The 19,323-nt window shown below is 42.8% G+C and overlaps 1 protein-coding gene across 2 annotated transcripts in view; it reads right to left on the bottom strand.

The window, feature by feature from the left end:
• Window positions 1–19,070, bottom strand: part of ntn2 (netrin 2) — a 58,918-nt gene extending 39,848 nt beyond the window's left edge. The window contains exons 1-2 of one of the 2 annotated variants that reach the window (XM_042507845.2): window positions 18,541–19,070; window positions 17–1,271 (exon numbers count right to left, since the gene is read on the bottom strand). In XM_042507845.2, coding sequence (XP_042363779.1) covers window positions 17–1,067 — 1,051 coding nt within the window. In that variant the 5' untranslated portion in view covers window positions 1,068–1,271; window positions 18,541–19,070. Of the gene's footprint in view, window positions 1–16; window positions 1,272–15,321; window positions 15,580–18,540 lie in introns of those variants that run through there. The other variant, XM_042507844.2, reaches the window with a different exon arrangement.
• Window positions 19,071–19,323: the final 253 nt, after the last annotated feature.

The raw sequence follows: 19,323 nt of genomic DNA, 5'->3' as shown, positions 1-19,323 counted from the left end.
AGAGGGAAAAACTTACGCAGACACTCATTGGCCTCGCGGGCGTTGGCCCTCTGCCACGGCCGGTCATAGTGAAAGGGCTTGCAGCGGTCACATTCGGGTCCCTCGGTGTTGTGCTTGCAATCACACACCAGTTTGCCTTCCTTGTCTTTCAGACAGCGTGAGCCGTGTCCATTGCATTTACACCTCCCGCCCACCTGGAAGTCTCCCACTGCGTAGAAATAAGTTGGCAGTGCGGATGTCACCGCCATAGGGTCATCGTCCCTCCCTCCGCTGTTGCTTCCAGCCCCCAGTCCCAGCTCTCGGGGCAGCTGCGGCCGGCTGAAGACCACTCGGATGTCGGTTACAGTCACCCAGTCCTGAAGGACAGGGCTGTTGTCAAAGTCTTTGCCTGAGGGCCGTCCGTCCAGAGTGCTGAAAGCGATGAGTCCTCCAGACAGCGGGTAGAGGTCAGTGTGGCCATCTGTGCATAGAGCTTCCTGTTCGTTCTGCTTGGTGATGGTTGCTTTGTTGGGTCGGTTGTACATACGCCGGCACTGTGAGGAGTAGAACTGGTAGGGCATCCAGGTCTTGCCATAGTCCATGCTCTTATATATGGCCAGGGACTCAGGTCGTGGTGAACAGAACTGCAGGCTGACGTAGGTGATCTCAAACTTTTTACCCAGTGAAAGGGTAAGAGTCACGTTGTGCGGCGAGGTGTTCAGATTCTCTGACTGCCAGCAGGTGAGGTTGTGGGCTGAATTGAGGTCAGTGAGGTAGGACGCAGGGTGCGCACGCCGAGGGTCAGCTGCATCGCAGATTTGGCATGTGCGCACAGAAGGCCGATCGTCGCCCCGCTCCACCACGCTGCAGGAGCGGGACGGTGGCCGGCCACAGACGCTGGACACCATCACCTCCTTGCCGAAGGCTGCATTAATAAACTCGGGGATGCAGCGGCGGGCTGCGCCTGTGTCGTCGTAGCAAGGGTCTGGAGGGGTCTGCTGCCCTGCGAAGGGGTTGGTGGCACTGTGAGTGGAGGCTGAGCATGCCAGGAGGCACAGGCCCAGCAGGCACCCCCAGGGTTCCCTCATCCTGCTCAGAGGGCCTGTGAGAGAGTGTGTGTCTGCGTTTATGCACGGATGACTGTTCTTGTGTGTACCCAAAAGTCTGTGAGTATAAATGTAAATGTGTCGTTGTGCAGATGTGTCTGTGTGTGCGACTGTCCCCTATGTGTGTGATGGAAGGAGAGTGTCTGAGCTCAGTGACCCCTCACTTCAGGCTGACCAGAGCCCTTCCTGTAAGAGAGAGAAACAAACACAAAAGGTCAGTGTCAGACATATTTTTACCATAATAGGATATAAAAAGAAAGTGACGCTGATCTCGTTCTATAAAATCATCTTCAAATTATATTTGCCCTTATAAAGGAAATGAAATAGTATTTTTTTGTACTGCACAACTACAAGTGAATGTTTTCATTGACTAAAAGCCTGTCAGAGGATAAGACAGTTAGACGGGGGGCCCCAAGAGAAACGATGTGACCATTTAAAGAGAGACATTAGTGGCTGCAAGTGACTGCATCCTGAATTTTAATGCCGGCCTCTCATTCAGCACTTCCATTGAGGTCAAAACTGGCCAAGCCTTCTGGTCATGCTTGAGCAGCATGGCAGAAGTCACCCTATAATCCGTGGTGATGCTGCAGAGTAGTGGACCGTGTGTGACCCTGGTCAGCTTTAAGAGTGAAAAAAGGAAACTATTTTATATATGAGGCTCAACTTTTGAGCTGATTTTTTTTTCTGGGAATTTAACAGGAAATCAACCGTTGCAACACTATTGTCACACATTGCTGACCCTAGAGAAGACGGCATTATGTTCATTCGCTGAACCAGAAAATTCACCAAAAGTGATAGCTATTTGAGGATTATACTCCGCTTCACAAGAAGCTATGAGACTCTATTCAAGTCGTTCAAAATCTCTAGGTCAATATAGGTACCTGGATGACATCATACGCTCACAGCTAGACGAGGGGCCTCTCGATCCCAAAGAGAGAAAAATTGAGCAGAGGGGCAGAGAAAAAGCCTTGGGGCGAAGAAAAAGACAGAGAAAGAGATGTATATAGCCCATGGCTTTTCCTTCCCTAATCCCCTTTTTACTTCCCTGGGTGTCAAATCCAGAAGAGGCCCATTTTTAAAACAGACAGCTGAGGGGTTGAGAAGGCACCCCAACCCTCTTTGCGAGGTATTTATTAAATTACAATGAATCACACCCACCTCCTCCTTACCCTCATTCTCCCTCTTATACTACAGCATCCCTCTTCATCTCAGTAGAACAAAAGGCCGCCTCTGTATCCACTTCAGTCAAGCAGAGGAAGGCAGACAGACGGATTTAAGGGGAGTCGGAAAAACAAAAGTTTTGTTCTTTTCTTATGTGAAGGGTCCAAAGCTAGCAACCCGCAGAAAAAAGGGCCCAGTGGCCTGGTAAATAGGGCCACTCTTCTGTGCTCAAGTGCTTAAACTCGAGCCATTTGGCCTCTTCTCAAGAGCAGATTGGGTGTTAAAGAAAAAGAGTGTGAAGGAATTAGGAAGACAGTGAAGAAGAAAATTTCATAAAGTAAAACTGCTTATGTCCATCCTAACTGAAACTGCACAACATTTAAAATGTCCTGCCTGCTTCATTTTGAACTTGGGATAAAGCAGAGGTGGAAGAAGTATTTAGATCATTAACTTAAAAAAAGTACACACTCCACCTTGAGAAAATACTCTGTTACAAGTAAAAGTCCTGCTTTGAAAACAGTGCTTAAGCAAAAGTAATTAAGGATAATCAGGAAAATGCTTAAAGTATTAAAAATGAAAAAACCAAATGCAGAAAAATCTTAAAAACACACACACACACACACACACACACACACACGTTTCTGAAGAGGAAAAACACACTAAATACAAACAAAAAAAAAACTAAATAAGGAAGAAATAAACACCCCAATCTCAAAACTGAAAAAAAGTATGAAATCAAAATTATTTTAAAAATGAGAAAAAATAGCATCCAAAAAAATCTTAAACAATCACACACACACACACACACACACACACAAATTAAGATGATTAAAAAAATAAAAAAAGACTTTAGTGTTGATCAAAATAGCTAGCAATTAGTCGATGGATTGATTAATAAATTAATTATTGCAGCTGTACTTCAATCTACTCTTTGGTAAATTAATTAATAACAAAACCTATTTTATAAACTCTTATGATTTTTATGGAAAAATCTCAATCTGTAAATTAACTAAAGCTGTCAGATAAATGTAGTGAAATAAAATATATAATATTTCCCTCTAAAATATGGTGGAGTAGAAGTATAAATCGGAAGTAGTAGAAGTAAATGTAACTAAATGCATTTACTTAAGTATGAATTTGAAGTACAGTATTTGAGTAAATGTATTTAGTTACATTCCACCACAGGGGTAAAAGTGATAAGTATATTGTGATGAGTATATTTCAATACTCCAAAAAAATTTGAAGACCTGTGCATGAACACGTTAAAAAAAATCCTGTGCTGTTACAATATTCAACATAGTGAAAAATGGATTGCAGGGAATGGGCCTGCTCACAAATGATCGGAGAAAAAGTGGGCCTTGCCAGCACGGATAAGGACATTGATCAATGACATGTGTCTGAGGACGATGAGGTTAAAGTGGGCACGCAGGCGGGAGTTCATCAGCCGAGGCACTCCATCAAAAGGCTGGCCGCGGTAAAGCTGGCGGGGCCCCGACACCCACTGGGGAGGGCATGGAGAGGCGGCTGATAGAATTAGCAACTCATTAGCATCCAGGCCCTGCTTCCATCAGCAGCATCCAAGAAAAGAGACAGTGGGGAGGCTTGGGGAGGGAAGGAGGGGGAAGGAGGGGAAGACATTATGACAGGTGAGGGGAAAAAAAAAGATGGAGAGAGGGGATTAATGTTTGATGGGCATGTTTTGAGGGAGTGAGAGGAAGTTAGAAAATTTAAAAAACCAGGCAGGACTCAACAGTGGCTAAAAAAAAAGACAAACAGGAACAAGGAAAGAAGAGTTTCAGTAGATAAGAAGGACACACAAGGGGGAGAGAAACAGCGAGGGGCACGACAGTGATAAAGCAGAAATGACTCGAGGGAAGGGGCGAGTGAGGACAGATATGAATGGAAGCCATAGGAGAGAGAGGGAAAGTGACAGAGATGGAGGGAGGGAGTCGAGTGAAGGACATAAAAAATGAGCGAGATGGAAGGAGAAACACAGAGCGGAGACAGATTAAGGTGGAGGACTGCATTGGTCTGTGTCTGAACTTTGGATGACTAAATATGGTGCGGTCCGCAGCGTTGCCGGGCCTGCTGGGAGATTCTTCCAGGGTCTGGTGCTGTCAGGCGCGTCTGGCAGATGAGCGTGTAGGTTAAACAGAGAGAGAACAGTGACACGGCTGTTTAATTCCACTCTGTGAGCGCTCTGAAATAGATGCTAGCCTCGCACCAAGTGTTAACACTTTTTCCAGCAACACTGTGCTCTGGTAAAAAGCTGGTCTTTATTAAAAAAAAACTTATATTATATTGCTATAAAAACTGCAAAAACGTGAGCCAGTTCCACAAAATCTTTAAGCTCTGCCAGGATGTCAGCTCAGTGGTGTAGCTGGCTGACCTTTGAAATATTAAAGAATCTGTTTCAGCAAGAAAATTCTTTGCTTTTAGCATTGAAAGTGTGTTTAACAAGCCACAATTTCCCCTCAGTGGGGGCAGACATTGTCTTTCATTAAATGTGGTTGAAGTAGCAGCAGCTGCAGGCCCATGTCTCTGTCTTTCTGAAGAAGACAATGAATACCATACAGAAATGCTGCTGGCTGCAGCTTCATGTTTAGCATACACACACGAGACTGGTATCAATCTTCGCATCTAACTCTAAGCACGAAAGTAAAATAAAGGTATTTCCCTATCGTCAAACTCTAACAACTTCAATGCATCTATTAAAAGATGTAGCAGTCAATCTAGATGTCCACTTTCAGTCTTAGTTTTAATTTTTGTATTGTCTACATTTTGATTACATATTGTGACTTTTAAAGATAAGTGTCTACCTCCAGTAGTGAGGATTGTATACTGCAACTGGCTAAAACTTAACTCCCATATGCCAAGCACCAGTTCCCAGTTAGAATTCCTTTAGTGTTAATTGTTCAGGAGGTTTTACTGGGAGCCACATTACCTGCAGAGATCTCTCTCTGCAAAACAAATGAACAAGACTAAAACCAGTAAAACCACTAAGAAAAGCAAATCAGTATTTCTCTTCAACTTTTTGCAGATGGGCTGCTGACCCAGAACCTGCTAACGTGTGCTCACCTCTTTTTCTCTGATAACTTAAAATGCATACATTTAGAAAGTTTCTACCAGGAGTTAATTATCTGCAGAGTTCTCTTCCTCTAAAGAAATAAATAGACCCAGTGGTTAATTGAGTAAAAACACTGAATTAAACAGTTTCATGTTAAAAATCAGTGTTTTTCCAATAGAGTTTGGCTCATCTTGGAGGGGCTGCTTACTACAGTTGCTGATACGATAACTCAAAAGGCCTTATGCAGAGCCAGTGTTTGATTTGTCCATTCTGGGAAACTGTAAAAGCATGGCAACAATGGTGGACTTCATAAATGAGGACCTGCTCTCTAAACCGCTTACTCCAAGATAATGAAAACACAACAATTCTTATTTTCAGGTGATTATACACTAATGAAAATATACTTATTATATTCCATTTTTGCCAATATATCCCCCTAAATCCTACACACTGGACATTAAAAGTAGCACACAAATCTACCAAAATATGGTATGTTAAAAGACAAACTGTTCCTGTAGCAGCTAAGATATTTCAAATTGAATGGCTGCTTGGAAGTTCAGTGACAAATACAAACAGCACCCATCGCTGCTAAATTCCTCTGTGGATTAATGGCAAAGGAAATGTACTTGTGCCGACGTGCTGAATCCGCAGTGGCTAAGCAACTGCAGTGTTAAATAATTTGCCCATTAGTAGTACAGGCACAGTGTGTGAATAGATGAAAAAATATGTGGCTTTTAGCGTGGGGGCCCCCTGCATAAGAAGTTGTGCCTCGCCACAAAGACGACTCAGGCCATTTGGTGATTGGAACATATTCAATGGTTTTAATCAAACAGCGACAGCCCAATTAGAGTTAGATGATAGAGGGCAAAGGGAGGGGAAATTAGATTAAATTTGCCCTCCTTTAGCGGTGGGTGAGTAATAAAGCAAGTGACCGAGAGAGGCAGAAAAACAGGAACAGGAAGATGACAGGGTGGTCTGGTGGTTTTCGGCAACGTTTTTTCAGCTTCTCCCTGTCACCGGGAGATCATCCCATGTTGAGTTGTCTCTCTTTCAAGCGTGGGTGCCTCTGTCAGAGTTCACAGATTAGGAAAACAGAAGTCGCTGAGAGGCTTTATTTGGCTTGGGTGTGGAGGTAAGGAGGGGAGGGGGGGGGCAGCCGTGGGAGGTGAGGATAGGAGAGGGACAGCTGAGCCACTTTGTATCCCATGTGGGAGCCTTTCACACTGCTCTAGGGAGTTGGCGTGGTGGCCCCACTAAGACTGAGAGTGAATGGAGGTCTACAGGGTCGCTCTCTCGGATGACAGCAAGCTGGGGCCCAGACTGGTGCCCTGCTGTCCCTCCAGCCTGCTGTACAGTAATCCCTGGTGGGGTTATTAGTGGCTGCCCAGAACCATGGAGGACTTTTTAATAGGCTAACAACAGGACCACCGCCATTCTCATTATCATTATGGAAAGATGAATATAAAAGAACAGTAAGAGCAGTTAGAAAATCCAAATCCCCCTGTATGCTGACTGTACAGTTTGAGGTTGTTGTTGACATCATAAGCTAAAATAAAATTTCAGCTCATATCTGTCTTATTCAGAAATCACATCAAGGATTATTTTCATTATCGATTAATCAGGAGACCTTTAAAAAAATCTTTTCCCTCCAGATGACCATTTTTTGTCAATTTTTCCCTGAATAAAATGACTTAAAGCTACAGTAAAGACGCGTTTCCACTACATGGTACCGGCTCTACTCTACTCTACTCTACTCTACTCTACTCTACTCTACTCTACTCTACTCTACTCTACTCTACTCTACTCTACTCTACTCTACTCTACTCTACTCTACTTGCTTTTTTTGGTTTTCCATTAGGAAAAAGTACCTGATACCACCTTTTTTGGTACCTGCTCTCCTGGGGTTCCAAAAAAAGCCGACGGGTACTATGAGGTGCTAAAAGGTGACGTGGAAACACTGCAGACCACTGATTGGTCAGAAAGAATCATCACTGCATCATTGCATCATCAATACAAGGCACGCACGAAGTACCCTGAACAGCGCAAACCCATGCCATTTTTAAACAGCTAAGCTATTGCAGCGTCCGCAGTTTTGTATAATTTTTGTTTTCTTTCCAAAAATGGTAACCAGAGAGATCACCCCCGTGGTCGCTCGAGGAGGTGCAAACTTTCCTCACTTTGCTGGCCAACGAACGTATCCAGCAAGTACGAGTCTGTGCGTATGTGTGTTTCGTGTTGTCTGTATCAAGATTCTGTAAGTCTTGCTGTTGGGCAGTGCTCCTTATTTGCCTCAACCATTCACAAACTTAGGAGAAATAGGCAATGAAAACAGAATATTGATTCGTATTTGATCAGAACTGCTTGGCCACTGTTCTTAAGCAGTGACTGACATGACTGACAGCTACTCTCTTGTGATTGGCTGAAGTCTTTCATCACAAACTTTGTTTTCTAAAGCCTCAAAACAGAGCTGCGCCGAGATGCGGAAGTCTAGATTTCTCTAAAAACACTTGAATTACAATATGCTCAAAGTTTACTATGGGATATTGGGCTTTATAACGAAAAAATTAAATTGCCTACTCAAGCTCTGAAGAATAAAGCGATTATAAAAAGTTTTGAGGTTTCATTTTTCAAGTGACTAATCAGTTAATTGAATATTTTTGTCAGCACCTATCACAGCCTTCCATCTGTATCCTTGCACACACACACTCACACACTAATTTAATAGGTAAATAAACCTGTCCAGATGAATCAACATGACTGACTGACCTCAGGTGACAGAGGTCAGATATTAGTGGGCTGAATTCCACTTCATGATGGCCATCTCTGCTGCGGTGACGACGATCCTGCTGTTTGTGTAAGCGTGCATGTGTGTGTGTTTTTGGAGGTGGGGGGTGGGGGGGGGTGTTGGGGGTTTAGGGTGCTCGGAGTTCCTCGCTGGCATTCATTAGGGATTGAGGAGGAGAGAAGGAGGAGCAGGGAGGGCCGAGGGCAGGAGGGGGTCAACTCTCACAGCTGAGAGCGTCATTAGCCAGGGGATTACTGACAAATTTTTAAAGTCTGCTCAGAGGCTCTGTGTGAGTGTCTCTGGAAGGTTTCATCTGGAAAATGTCCATATTTTTTTTCTGTTTGCTTTAGTCTTATTCCAACCTTCAAAACTGTTCGCTCTCACCTTAAACTGCTGCACCTGAACTAGTTGCTATCTGTTCCTAATAATCTGGTAATACATCTCAGGCTTTCAAGGGCTTCTGAGGCTAATCACAAAGCAGGAGGATCCAATCATAAAACATATAAGTGAAATAATCCCCGGCCTTTCCATCTCTGCATCTGGCAGGGAGAGACACGGCATGGAGAAAGGCAGAACGCCCAGCAGAGGAATGCAGCAGCTTCTGTGGCCCAGCCCACACGGCTGGCCCCGAGTCCGACAGCGGTTCTTTAAATCAATAGAACCTGATCCAGAACCGAACAGGAGGAGAGAAGACAGACAGCGCGAGGTGGAATACGAGGTCAGGCTAATTCTCACAGATTCACAGGCAGGAAGCTGTGCTAAGCTACCCCTCTCTGTATTTATTCGCGTATACACTTTAGTACAAAAGCAAGAGGAAAAATTGCTGACACAACAAGTTGTGTATTTTTCTGTTAATGAAGTGTTCTGTGAGGTCAGTGTTTTTGGTGAGAAAATGGGAGGCATAGAGAGGGGAAAGGACATGAGCAGGCAGAAAGGTTTGGGCAACACTGACTCAGATTCAGGGTTTAAGCTGAGTTAATTTGTGCAAGGCAAACAGATATCTAGAATAACAAGAGCTCTTTGTTCCATTTTCACACAGATTTTGTTTCCCAACACATACAGTTAAGAGTAACTTGTTTATTTTCAGCGATAAAATGTCTAGAGAAAAATTAAAATTTGATGCTAACAGTTCAACTTTGAAGTGACTTGAACCTCAAATGGTATCTCAAAGATCAGATTGTATTTTTTTCTATTTTTTAACACAAATACTTGGCAAAATTAAATGAGACAAATAGGGTTTTGAACTAGCAATGGATATGTTTGCATGCACAGTATGTCGCTATTATTTCAAAAATGATAATTTTCCGAATATGATACAGGTCATGTAAACAGCATATTCACTGGATATTCCAAATTACGCCTTTTTCCAAATGCAGCATTTTCCAATTAAGACATGTGGAACATGCTGGCATTATTTGGGGTTTAACATCATTTTTGGACCTGTACACAACACATTCGAAATATACATCTCATCTCATCATTTGATTAACACGGCCTCTGGCCTGTCTCCAGTCCACTATGTTCAATGTCATGGATACATTATACACAAACCAATAGTTTGCAAGGCTGTGGTAGACATGCATGTCCAAAAGAAAAGCTGACATTTCTGGTCGGAAGGAGAAACACACCTACTCTTAAACATTGTGGACAAACTGGATATCAACAACTTGGATATGCACAAAAATCGCAAACATCTTGGTACAAGCAACAGCTGTTCTACTTTTCCATATGTTGATGTGATAACATATTAGGGCTCATCAATCAGCTACAAATGAGCAGGGATATTATTGGAACATTCATTTTTATTAGTCATGTGAACAGTTAAGCAGAATTATTGTCGTTTTCAGAATAAGAGCAAAAAACAGAATTAGGGGAGTCAGCTTAACGCATTAATCATAAGGTTCATACATAACATATTATTTTGTTTTTAATCGTGTTTATCACTGACCAACATTCCTGTCTCTAAGAGGCTGTACTGGGCTGACTTTTAGGCTACAGTAATGATGCTGGTATCATATGAAAAAATAATATTTTGAAAGCCCTCAACAGAATATTTTGTGCATGTCAGCGTAGTGAACGAGCACCCAACAATCCACTTGATTTGGATCATGTCTGAGGCTTATTAATAAAACTGGGGTGTCACAAAAATTGCAGGAAGCCATCTTGTGCTACAACACAGTGGCATCCTTGCTAAAAATCAAAGCAGAGGTTTAAAAATGAGTTCCAGCAGGGCTTCATTCCCAAATAAATAGTCAAATAATAAAATATAGCTGTGAACTTGACAGTCAGGGAGGAAAACGGTGTACTCTGTCTGGAATTTTTAAGTGTCAGAGCGATGGACTTGGGAGTGAAGGGACAAGAGTTCAAAAATGTACAGCCTCCTACTGTATGTCAAACTGTGATCCGCTTTCAAATACAAAAAATATTTCCTCTCCATGTGCTGTCAAGATGCGCAGACTAAAGGATGACACAGATTCCTCCCCAGTGCTTGTCACTGGATGAAGGCCATGCAGCAAGGTTACAGAGATGATAGAGACAAAAAATGCTGAGAGGCTAAAGTGTGCCATTTGAGAGTGAGTGGGTGGACTGAGGGCTCCTTGATTTAACATTTCCCATGGACCTGAGCATAACCCTGACCGCAGCTTTGCAGCAGTGTGGTTGGACGGTGGCGGCCGGGGAGAGGCAGGTAAGGTGTTCCTGGATATGAGAGGAAGTAGCTCGTTTAGAGGGATGGAAGGATTTAAGGAGAGGAGAGGTGAGCACTCCTTCAAAGCCCTTTGAAGGCTGGCTGCGGTAGGCAGAGCCGCGGTTTTCCCAAAAAAGCCCCCCTAACAGGAAAACAGTCTCTTTTTTTTTCCATTGCACAAGAGCAACCTCTACCCCACAGCCGAAAGCAAGGACCCGCTTTGAACTCGCAGGGGGAAGAAAACCACAAATCATTTTATTAAGTGCTTGGAATACTCGCACAGTTGCGTACGTTACACTTAAACACACACGTTGTTGACGGACAAACACATGCTCTTCGCTAGTTTTTATATGTGCCCTCGCTCACACAGGAAGACACACTGCAAAGGATGCCAAAGCTTGTGACTCATCAGAAAACTCCCTTTCCCCTCTTCGCTTGTTCCTCTCCTCCCTATCTACACCTCCGCTCACTCTGTCTATATGGCAATGTTAGCACACACAGGGAGACCTTTGGCCAAAGCTCAGAGGTCAGCATTCTCCCAATGAAAAGGGGAAAGTACCTAAATGTCTGTCTTTTGGCTTGACTGATGTTAACACGACAAATCCTCCAAGTTAAACAACAAATAAGTCATTTATCCATGCCCTCTCAAATGACACACAAGCGTTTTCTGACCTGATGGCCCTATTGGCACACCATTTGTCTGTGCCATCCATTTTATGATGTGACAATGATATAACAACATAACAATATGAAGTCCCCAAGAAGTCAAGGTGGGTATTTCTTTTCTCATCTTCTTTTGTGTTTCCTCTCACACTTTAAAATCTGAGAAGGTGATTTCATTTTTTTTCTAAATCTAGGAAAACGCTTACCTTGAAAAATGTAAGTAAATATAACTATTAGTCTTAATTTATATTTACTTTATACAAAAGTGCTACTTAACATTTAGTTATTTTTACTTGATCTTGATCTGTTGCAACTTAAAAATTAAGTTTATTTGAATAAATCTTATTTAGAAAGGTCATCAAACCAAGTTTACTGAGTTATATATCTGTATTCTGCTGGCTACAAACTAGTCAGTCATATTTGCATTTTCTTAAACATGTTAACAAAACACAACTCACAGATTCCCTAAGGTCATCCTTGTCAAAATCCTCTCGGTCATGATCAAATTAAGTCAGACTAAGTTGGTTTACTGGAGTTGCTAATGCTTAGAAAGAACAAGGTAATTCCACTTGTCATTTTTAAGTTGCAACAACTTCACAAAATTAAGTAAATACAGCTAAATTTTGAGTGAACTTAACAATCCTCATGAGCCATAGGAATAATTTAAGTTTTGGCACAGTTCAGTTATACTGCCAGCTTAAGGAAATATTTTGCAGAAACTACAGACACTATATCATGCATCTATTGCTCATTACTCATTTCAAAGGCTCAGCTCCAACAGTATACAGCCACTGGCAGCAGCTGCTCTGTCTGGCTGTAAGTTAGTGGGCGAAGCTGTGGCTGCGGATATAGTTTTAGCTCAGACTACAGTTGCATTTGTGGTTGAATCTATGATGCTACAGATATGGTTATGGTTATGATCTTCAACCCGCATGGGATTTGAACCCACAGTGCCTCTATCGGATATGACAGATGTGTTACCAAACACACCGCAGGAATACAGTAGCTTCAAAACAACGCTCAGCCAGCACAACCATGTCAACTTACTACACACATACAACCTCTACAAGTGTTACGCCCATTATAAACTAATGTGCCACAAGATGCACAGCCAGCTACAGCCACAATCACAACCGACAGCAATAGCCAGAGCTTTATCATCTCATTACGATAGTCTTGTGCCTTATAGTGCCTTTCTTGCACCCATTGAAGGTGGAAACACCTCTATAAGGTCACCTCAGTTCCTCTGTTGCTTCCCTGATAATTACTACGGCTGCTGGAGGTCTTCAACACTTAAGTGTGTACATTTGCAATTTTGGGAAACTTGCTGAAACAGCTGTCATTCTTCTTTGGAGGACTCTGTTAACGGGTACACATGCTACAAGTAGCAAAAGAGCTGGTCCAACTTTATGGCAGCAGTCTGCTATTTTAACAATGTGTTGCTTTGCCCTCTACGCTCACATGCTGAAAAACTGTTGATGAGTTGAACAGAAGTAAACCAGAGGCTGACACAGATGGTTTTCATAGCACTTGGAGAGCCAAAAATGCATCACACCAATTGTCACTTCAACTGTCCACAAACTTTCTGCCTGCTCTTTAGAGTAAATCCACCATCAGCTCATAACATCAGAGAATTCAGGAGTTTGCCATCAAAACAGTAGACGTCTATAGTGTGCCTACAGGTCAGATAAGAACACTGATAGCTACTGAATGGGCGCAGACACACTTGCGGACCTCACTAACACATATCTGTCTGCATCTGGAGGAAATGTGTGGCTGACACATGCAGGCCTGGCAGGGTGCAAGGAGTGGCAGGATGAAGCATTTGTGCCTGGATCCTCTTCACCCAGTGTGAGACATCTTGAGCGTCACGCTGACGAATGGAGGTATTTTAACAGGAAACGTAAGAGCGCATACACACCAAATTTGTCACTCAAAGACAAAACACACAGGACACTTAAGTCAGTAAGACAGTATTCTCACCTCTAAAGTGGAGACAATGAATCTGTGTGTAATGTGAGGACTTAATCACACAACATCCATCTCCAGGTCTAAATGTAAATTCATATCTGGGATCCAGGTGGGAAAGACCATTAAATTTACTATGTGAAATTCCACTTGGAGTCACATCACAATATTAAACTGCCATTCAAGGAAACTGTAGTTTGTTATATTCGCAGAGGAATCAGGTGCCAGAGTCTGATATGGTAGCAGAAAAGGAAGGACTGGCAGAAAAAGAGATTACTTTGCCCCATTAAAGTGTTGAAGCCAAAAGAGAAAAATATACTGGATGTGTTGACTTTACTCGCACAGGTGGACGCAGCCAAGAGTTCTGAGGGATCCTGCTTTTCAAAAGCAGAAGAAAACGATTATATTACTGCAGCTTTCTCCATCTCAATTCATCCGCTTTTCTCTGGGGTTCATAAATACCACATACACACATACACACACTTCCAGGAGTGAATGAAATCTGCACTATGTTGCTTTGGATTAGAGTCCACATCATGTGCCCTTAGCTGCTCCTGGCTCTACCTCTCTCACTCTGTTATTGATGGAAGCATGGTGTGATGCAATTAAATAATGATGATTAATTTGCAAAAACAAGGAAGTGCAGGCCAGATGAACAGCGCCTCACTTTACCACACGCGTCAAACATTTCCCCTGGTTTACACACTTTTACATTCTCCCTGACCTCAGTGAACAGCGAGGATTCAGAGGCCTTCTCCTCTTTGTGGGACTGATTCCAGTCATTTGCGGTGAGAGTGAGAAGTAGGTCAAGTGGCTGACACTGTTTCAGTGTGCAATAGGGGCATACTTTAAGGCTATTGAAGCAGTTAAGATAAGCAATCTGGATGGGACTCTCGCTTTCACTGGCAGGCTTGTTGCTGCTTGTGAGCGGAGAGTGGATGAGCACGAGAGCTCGTCGCTATTGTGTTCTATCACACTTTGACCACAGTGGGCTTTGTGGGCCTAGGTTTGGGGGAACATATGAAACAGGGGTTTTGGGGAGTCCTCTGCTTAAAAAAAAATTTGAGCATCAAACACTTAATTTCCTGCATGCTGGTAAATGTGTGCCTTTTCTGCCTAAATTCATGGTGTATGACAAATGCACATATTCTAGATATTGAAGGGGATGATTCCTCTGCGTCCCCCCTGAAATACACACCTAAGGGTAAAATAAATCAAGCTTATCATCACTTTAATCATCTAAGAACCACAGAGAAGACAACTTAAAGCTACCTGACTTGTTCTTCTTCCTTACATTTGTTGCTGTATAGATTCTTCAGTGCTGCAAAATCATGTTTTTTTCACACTACTGTTTTTCAGGTGGCGGCGTTAAAACGAAAAGGGAAAATATTAGAAGTGACAAACGCATTGGGAGACTTGGCCAGAGCAGTGTCGAGGAAGACGGGAACCGAGAAGCGCGCTGCTTGCTTTGGCATCCGCGCTTGGCTCTGATTCCGAGTCACTATTAAAGCTCACTGGCTCCGTATACTCCACCTCTTGTACCTCGTATTAAATCCTCGGCGCGAGCTGTTTTTCTCGCTTTTTTTGCTGCGACCCACGGGCTAGCTGTAAACCGAGGAGGCTGACACCTGTCTGCGGTGTCCGCCGCTCTGATCCCGCGCGCCCCGCTGATTCAGCGACCCAAAACACCTACTTATACAGTGACGCGTCCTCAGCCTATAATAAAGTAATGACAGTCATTGCCTTCATTTAAAACAAATGGCAGGTAATAGACAGCCCGTCAAAGCAAGCGCAGTGAGTCACTCACCACTTTTCTGAGAGAGAAGAGAATAAGCGGTGCGTAAAATTGAAATCAGCTCTAAGGCTGGAGATGCACAGAAACAGAGCGCGCAAATGATAAACTTACCCCGGTGTTACTGTCTTTTAATGTAAAGGTACGTCCTCCTGAAATCCACGCCAATTAGCCTTCAGGTTCTCTTCTGTCAGAAATGGTCCTTTCCAAACACAAAAGTGTCTCCTGATTTTCACAATCGCGTCGTTAAAATATTAAAAAGACAAGAGAAACGCGTGCAACATAGTCAAAAGTAGGGAGGACACCGAGAGGAGGAGGACTTCTGCATCCGCGCCCGAAGCTCAAACCAACTGAAAAGCGTCCAGTACATCCATAGGTTGTAAAGCGAGCCCGGAGTAGGCTACTCCCCATTAAAATCAAACCCAGATTTCCCCAACCATGTATGAGAGAGAGAAAGAGAGAGAGGGGGGGGGACTAAATATTCCAAAACCCCTCTGTGTTCTGTTTTCTTAGCTCAAGTTTTTATTTTACCTGCGATTTACTAAAGCGTGTAATTTCCATGTGTAGTCAAAATAACGCGTAAACGAACACAGACACTTGACAAAAAACGACAACTTTGCGTCAAGATTTGTTTTTTCCCCTCAAACAACACAACTGGTCTCACTTTTACAACACATACCGCCGCCGCTTTACGGACTCATTCTCACCGTGCTGCCTGCTCTAAATGCCCCATGGCTCGCTGTGTTCACAGGCAGCCATATGGAGGTCGTAATGAGAACACAACGCTGAACCTGTTGAGAAAGCGGAGGGACCTAGCGGGGCTCCAGGGCGCGCACAAACAAGAGGCAGATGCAGAGTGTTCTAATTTATTAATCCTAATAATAGTCCCAGCACGTGTTGGATTTAGTAGCCTGTCAAGGAAGTGAAATGATGATGGTTTTATTAATATGTAATAACAAAAGTAGCATCAAATTAAACATGTGATAGTATTGGCTCGTGGTTGCATCATGAGAATGTTATTGTGCGTAGAGAGAGCGTAGACGTTCTTTTTGGCACAGAAAATGTGGCCCTGCGCCCTCGGCCATGACAGAAGCACATTAACTCATTAACTGCATTCGTATGGCTTTATACCCCGTGTGTGTGTGTGTGTGTGTAGGTTAAGGACTAACAGCTAAATGGTGTTTGTCATGATGACTGCAATTTTATACAGGGTATTAGGGGAGAGTGTGCGTAAAGGCGCACTGGAGAGGTAATTTCTGACGTAAAACAGCTTTTTTTCATCGAAGTCAATAGTAATTCATAACATCAATATTGACATCTATCTATCTTTTGTTTTAGGTATGAATATATATTAATTTGTTTGGCATGTCAAAACTTTTAAATTGTCTCATCCAATCCCGTCTGAGTACTACAATTTATTCTTATGTAAAAGCGTATAGTGCTGTGCAAAAGTCTTAGGTCACCATGATCTGTGATTGCCTTGCTGATGCAAAAATCCTGTGCCTGTCAAATTGTAAGCTTTGGCATTTTGTATGGAATTATGTGGTTGGGACTTGGTCCTACAGTTGACAGCTTCCAGTGAGTTAAGCTGTTACAAATTGTGTATGTATGGCACAACAAAGAAAAAGATAAAGACCAAACATGGAATCATACAACCATAACAAAAAGGTAGCTCAGACAATCTTTGTACATGTAGATTAAATTCACCAGAAGATTAAATCCCACACTATCTGCCCAAGAGAGTTCAAGACACGCAAAGTGGAGAGGAAGGTCATACTAAATACATGCAATTTCAGCCTGTTGAAGTTATATTATTCTGAAATATTTGCCTTTTTGATACTGTATATATATTTCCTGTGTGTTCTGGATGTATTTTTGTAAGAGACTACTGAGAAATAAATATGCATGATTATTAAAATCTTGCTAAAATAAAGTTTAAGATGGCCTAAGAATTTTGCACAGTATTGTACATGTTTCATTTGTAAAACTAGTCCAGTAGAGGCACAAGGACAGACACAATCCGCTTTGTAATTCCCGTTAATTTATAGGGAACAACCCGCGCGCTGCTCTATGTGCTATAGTGCAGGTGCAGGCAGCCCTCGAGCATCACGACCGGCTCCGCTGTAAGCTGATCAACATTCCTCCTGTATTTACTGTACCATCCTCTGGGGGGAACAGCCCGGCTCGACTCGACCCGGCTCGGCCCGGGACCGAGCTGTGCTTTGGTGCCTTTATTCCAGTAATTCATCTCCAAACAAAGCTCGTTTAAATATGTATTCAAACCGGATCATTTGGGATAAAACGCATTAACCGCAGTCCTGATTGTGTGTGCGCACTTGCGTGTGCGTGACCCCTACGAGAACACACCTGCAGCCAGTACTAATTAACGGTGTCAGTGAGGCAATGAGGCAGGGGGAAAAAGACAATTAATGGGTTCAAACACAAAATGGAAAAGTGGTGCCAGGTTCATCAAAAATAGGCTAAAATTAATTCAATTTAATCGGGATAAATGACACGTGAGCGAGCGCGAGGCCATGAGTTATTGCGCAGTGTGTGAAAGAGTTACAGCATTTATTTTGCTCGTGAAAACTTTACACATTTTCTTCCAGGAAACTTCCAGTGTGCGCACATTTATCTGCCATCGCTCTGTATTTATTGTTATTACTCCTTTTGCTCCTCTGGCCTCCTGTACTTTATCCTCCTATTTATCTAAACCTAAATTCTAAACCCAGTTCTTCATTGGAAATGCTTCTCTTCTTCTAGGCGATTTTGTCACGTGAATCAGACCCTAAAATAACTTTTCATCAGACACGGGAGTCTAATTTAGTTTTATAATGAATCTTTATTATTCTCTTCTAATTAGTTTTTTTTTCAGTGTTCCCTGGTCTATATTTGTATTCGTCTTTTTCTGTGAACTTTATGAAATTCGTTTAGTGTGGGAATGACGCACACTTGTATCATTTGCTTTACTGTGTTTTCAATTTAAAATGCTTGGGACATTTGGGAAAGTAGGCCAGTAAATAGATAAATTGGAATAATCACAGCGGGCTTTCAGTGATTTGGACCAATTTGGAACTGAAAAAAAATCTTTGGTTCAGTAACAAAACAACAGACTGAAACATTACATTGTCAGCTCAGCTCATCTGTTTCCATCACACACTACTCATACACAGTGACAAGTCCTCGCACTGTCCCATATAGGGCCAATTTTGACGCATTTCTTAAATAAAGAAGCCCCGCCAGCCACGCACCAATCTAGTTAGATTATCTCCAATTACACATGGGAGAGATTAGACTGTGTTAAAAGACAGAATGAAAGAAAGCAACACTTACAACAGGCAACACTTGCTGTCAGATGGGATTCAAGCGGGGAGCTCTCCTCGGTCCTTTAGAGTTGCTGCACTTGGATCACTCTGCTGATTTTTGTCTGCAAACAAGCCTCAGTGGTCTGTCTTTTCAAAGCCCCGGGGCTCTCAAACGCTGGGTTCCCTGCGGCGGACACCCTGGAGAAAATGTCAGCCTCCGGCTTTTTCCTCGCTTCATTTTTTGGCACCCCTGCTGTTGGGCGCCCCTGCTGTTGGGCGCAAGGAGAGAAGTTTACCTTGTCCAGGGGGGAAACCCCCTACCTGGTTTACAGTGGGAGGAGGTCTCCCTCTTGTGGCTGAGCTCTGACATGTTTCTGACCAGAGATCCACCCAAACATTTCAGTACATTTTACATTCTGTTAGCCCAAATTTATCTGCGTTCTTGTCCTCTTAAAATGTAATGGCCTCTTCATAAGAGATGATTACTCAACGCCGTTTAGATTCCACGCCTCAGTGTGTTTGAGCTCTGTCAATGCAGACAGTTAGACTTGTAGGCACAGGTGTTACTAATAAAGGTAATGATGGTCCGTTCCATTTAGTTGCTCCGGTAATCTTTGCAAGTGAGCCAGTACACACACTAGAGTGCTGGCGCTTCAAACACTTAAATGGCATGCAGTCATCATCAGCTTAATTAGCTACACCTGTTTCTGACCAGTTTGCTTTGAGAAAGCTCCATAGCCTTGTAATGTAATGCAATGTAATAAAATAAAACTTTTTTTTTTTTTCAGTCATATTCTTAGCTTTGAGAAAG

The sequence above is a fragment of the Plectropomus leopardus genome, chromosome 19, assembly GCF_026936395.1.
Source record: "Plectropomus leopardus strain MGB_pleo_1.0 chromosome 19, ASM2693639v1, whole genome shotgun sequence".
Classification (NCBI taxonomy): Eukaryota; Metazoa; Chordata; class Actinopteri; order Perciformes; family Serranidae; genus Plectropomus; species Plectropomus leopardus.
Note: the sequence above shows the minus strand (reverse complement) of the source record. Positions and strands in the feature narration are given on the sequence as shown.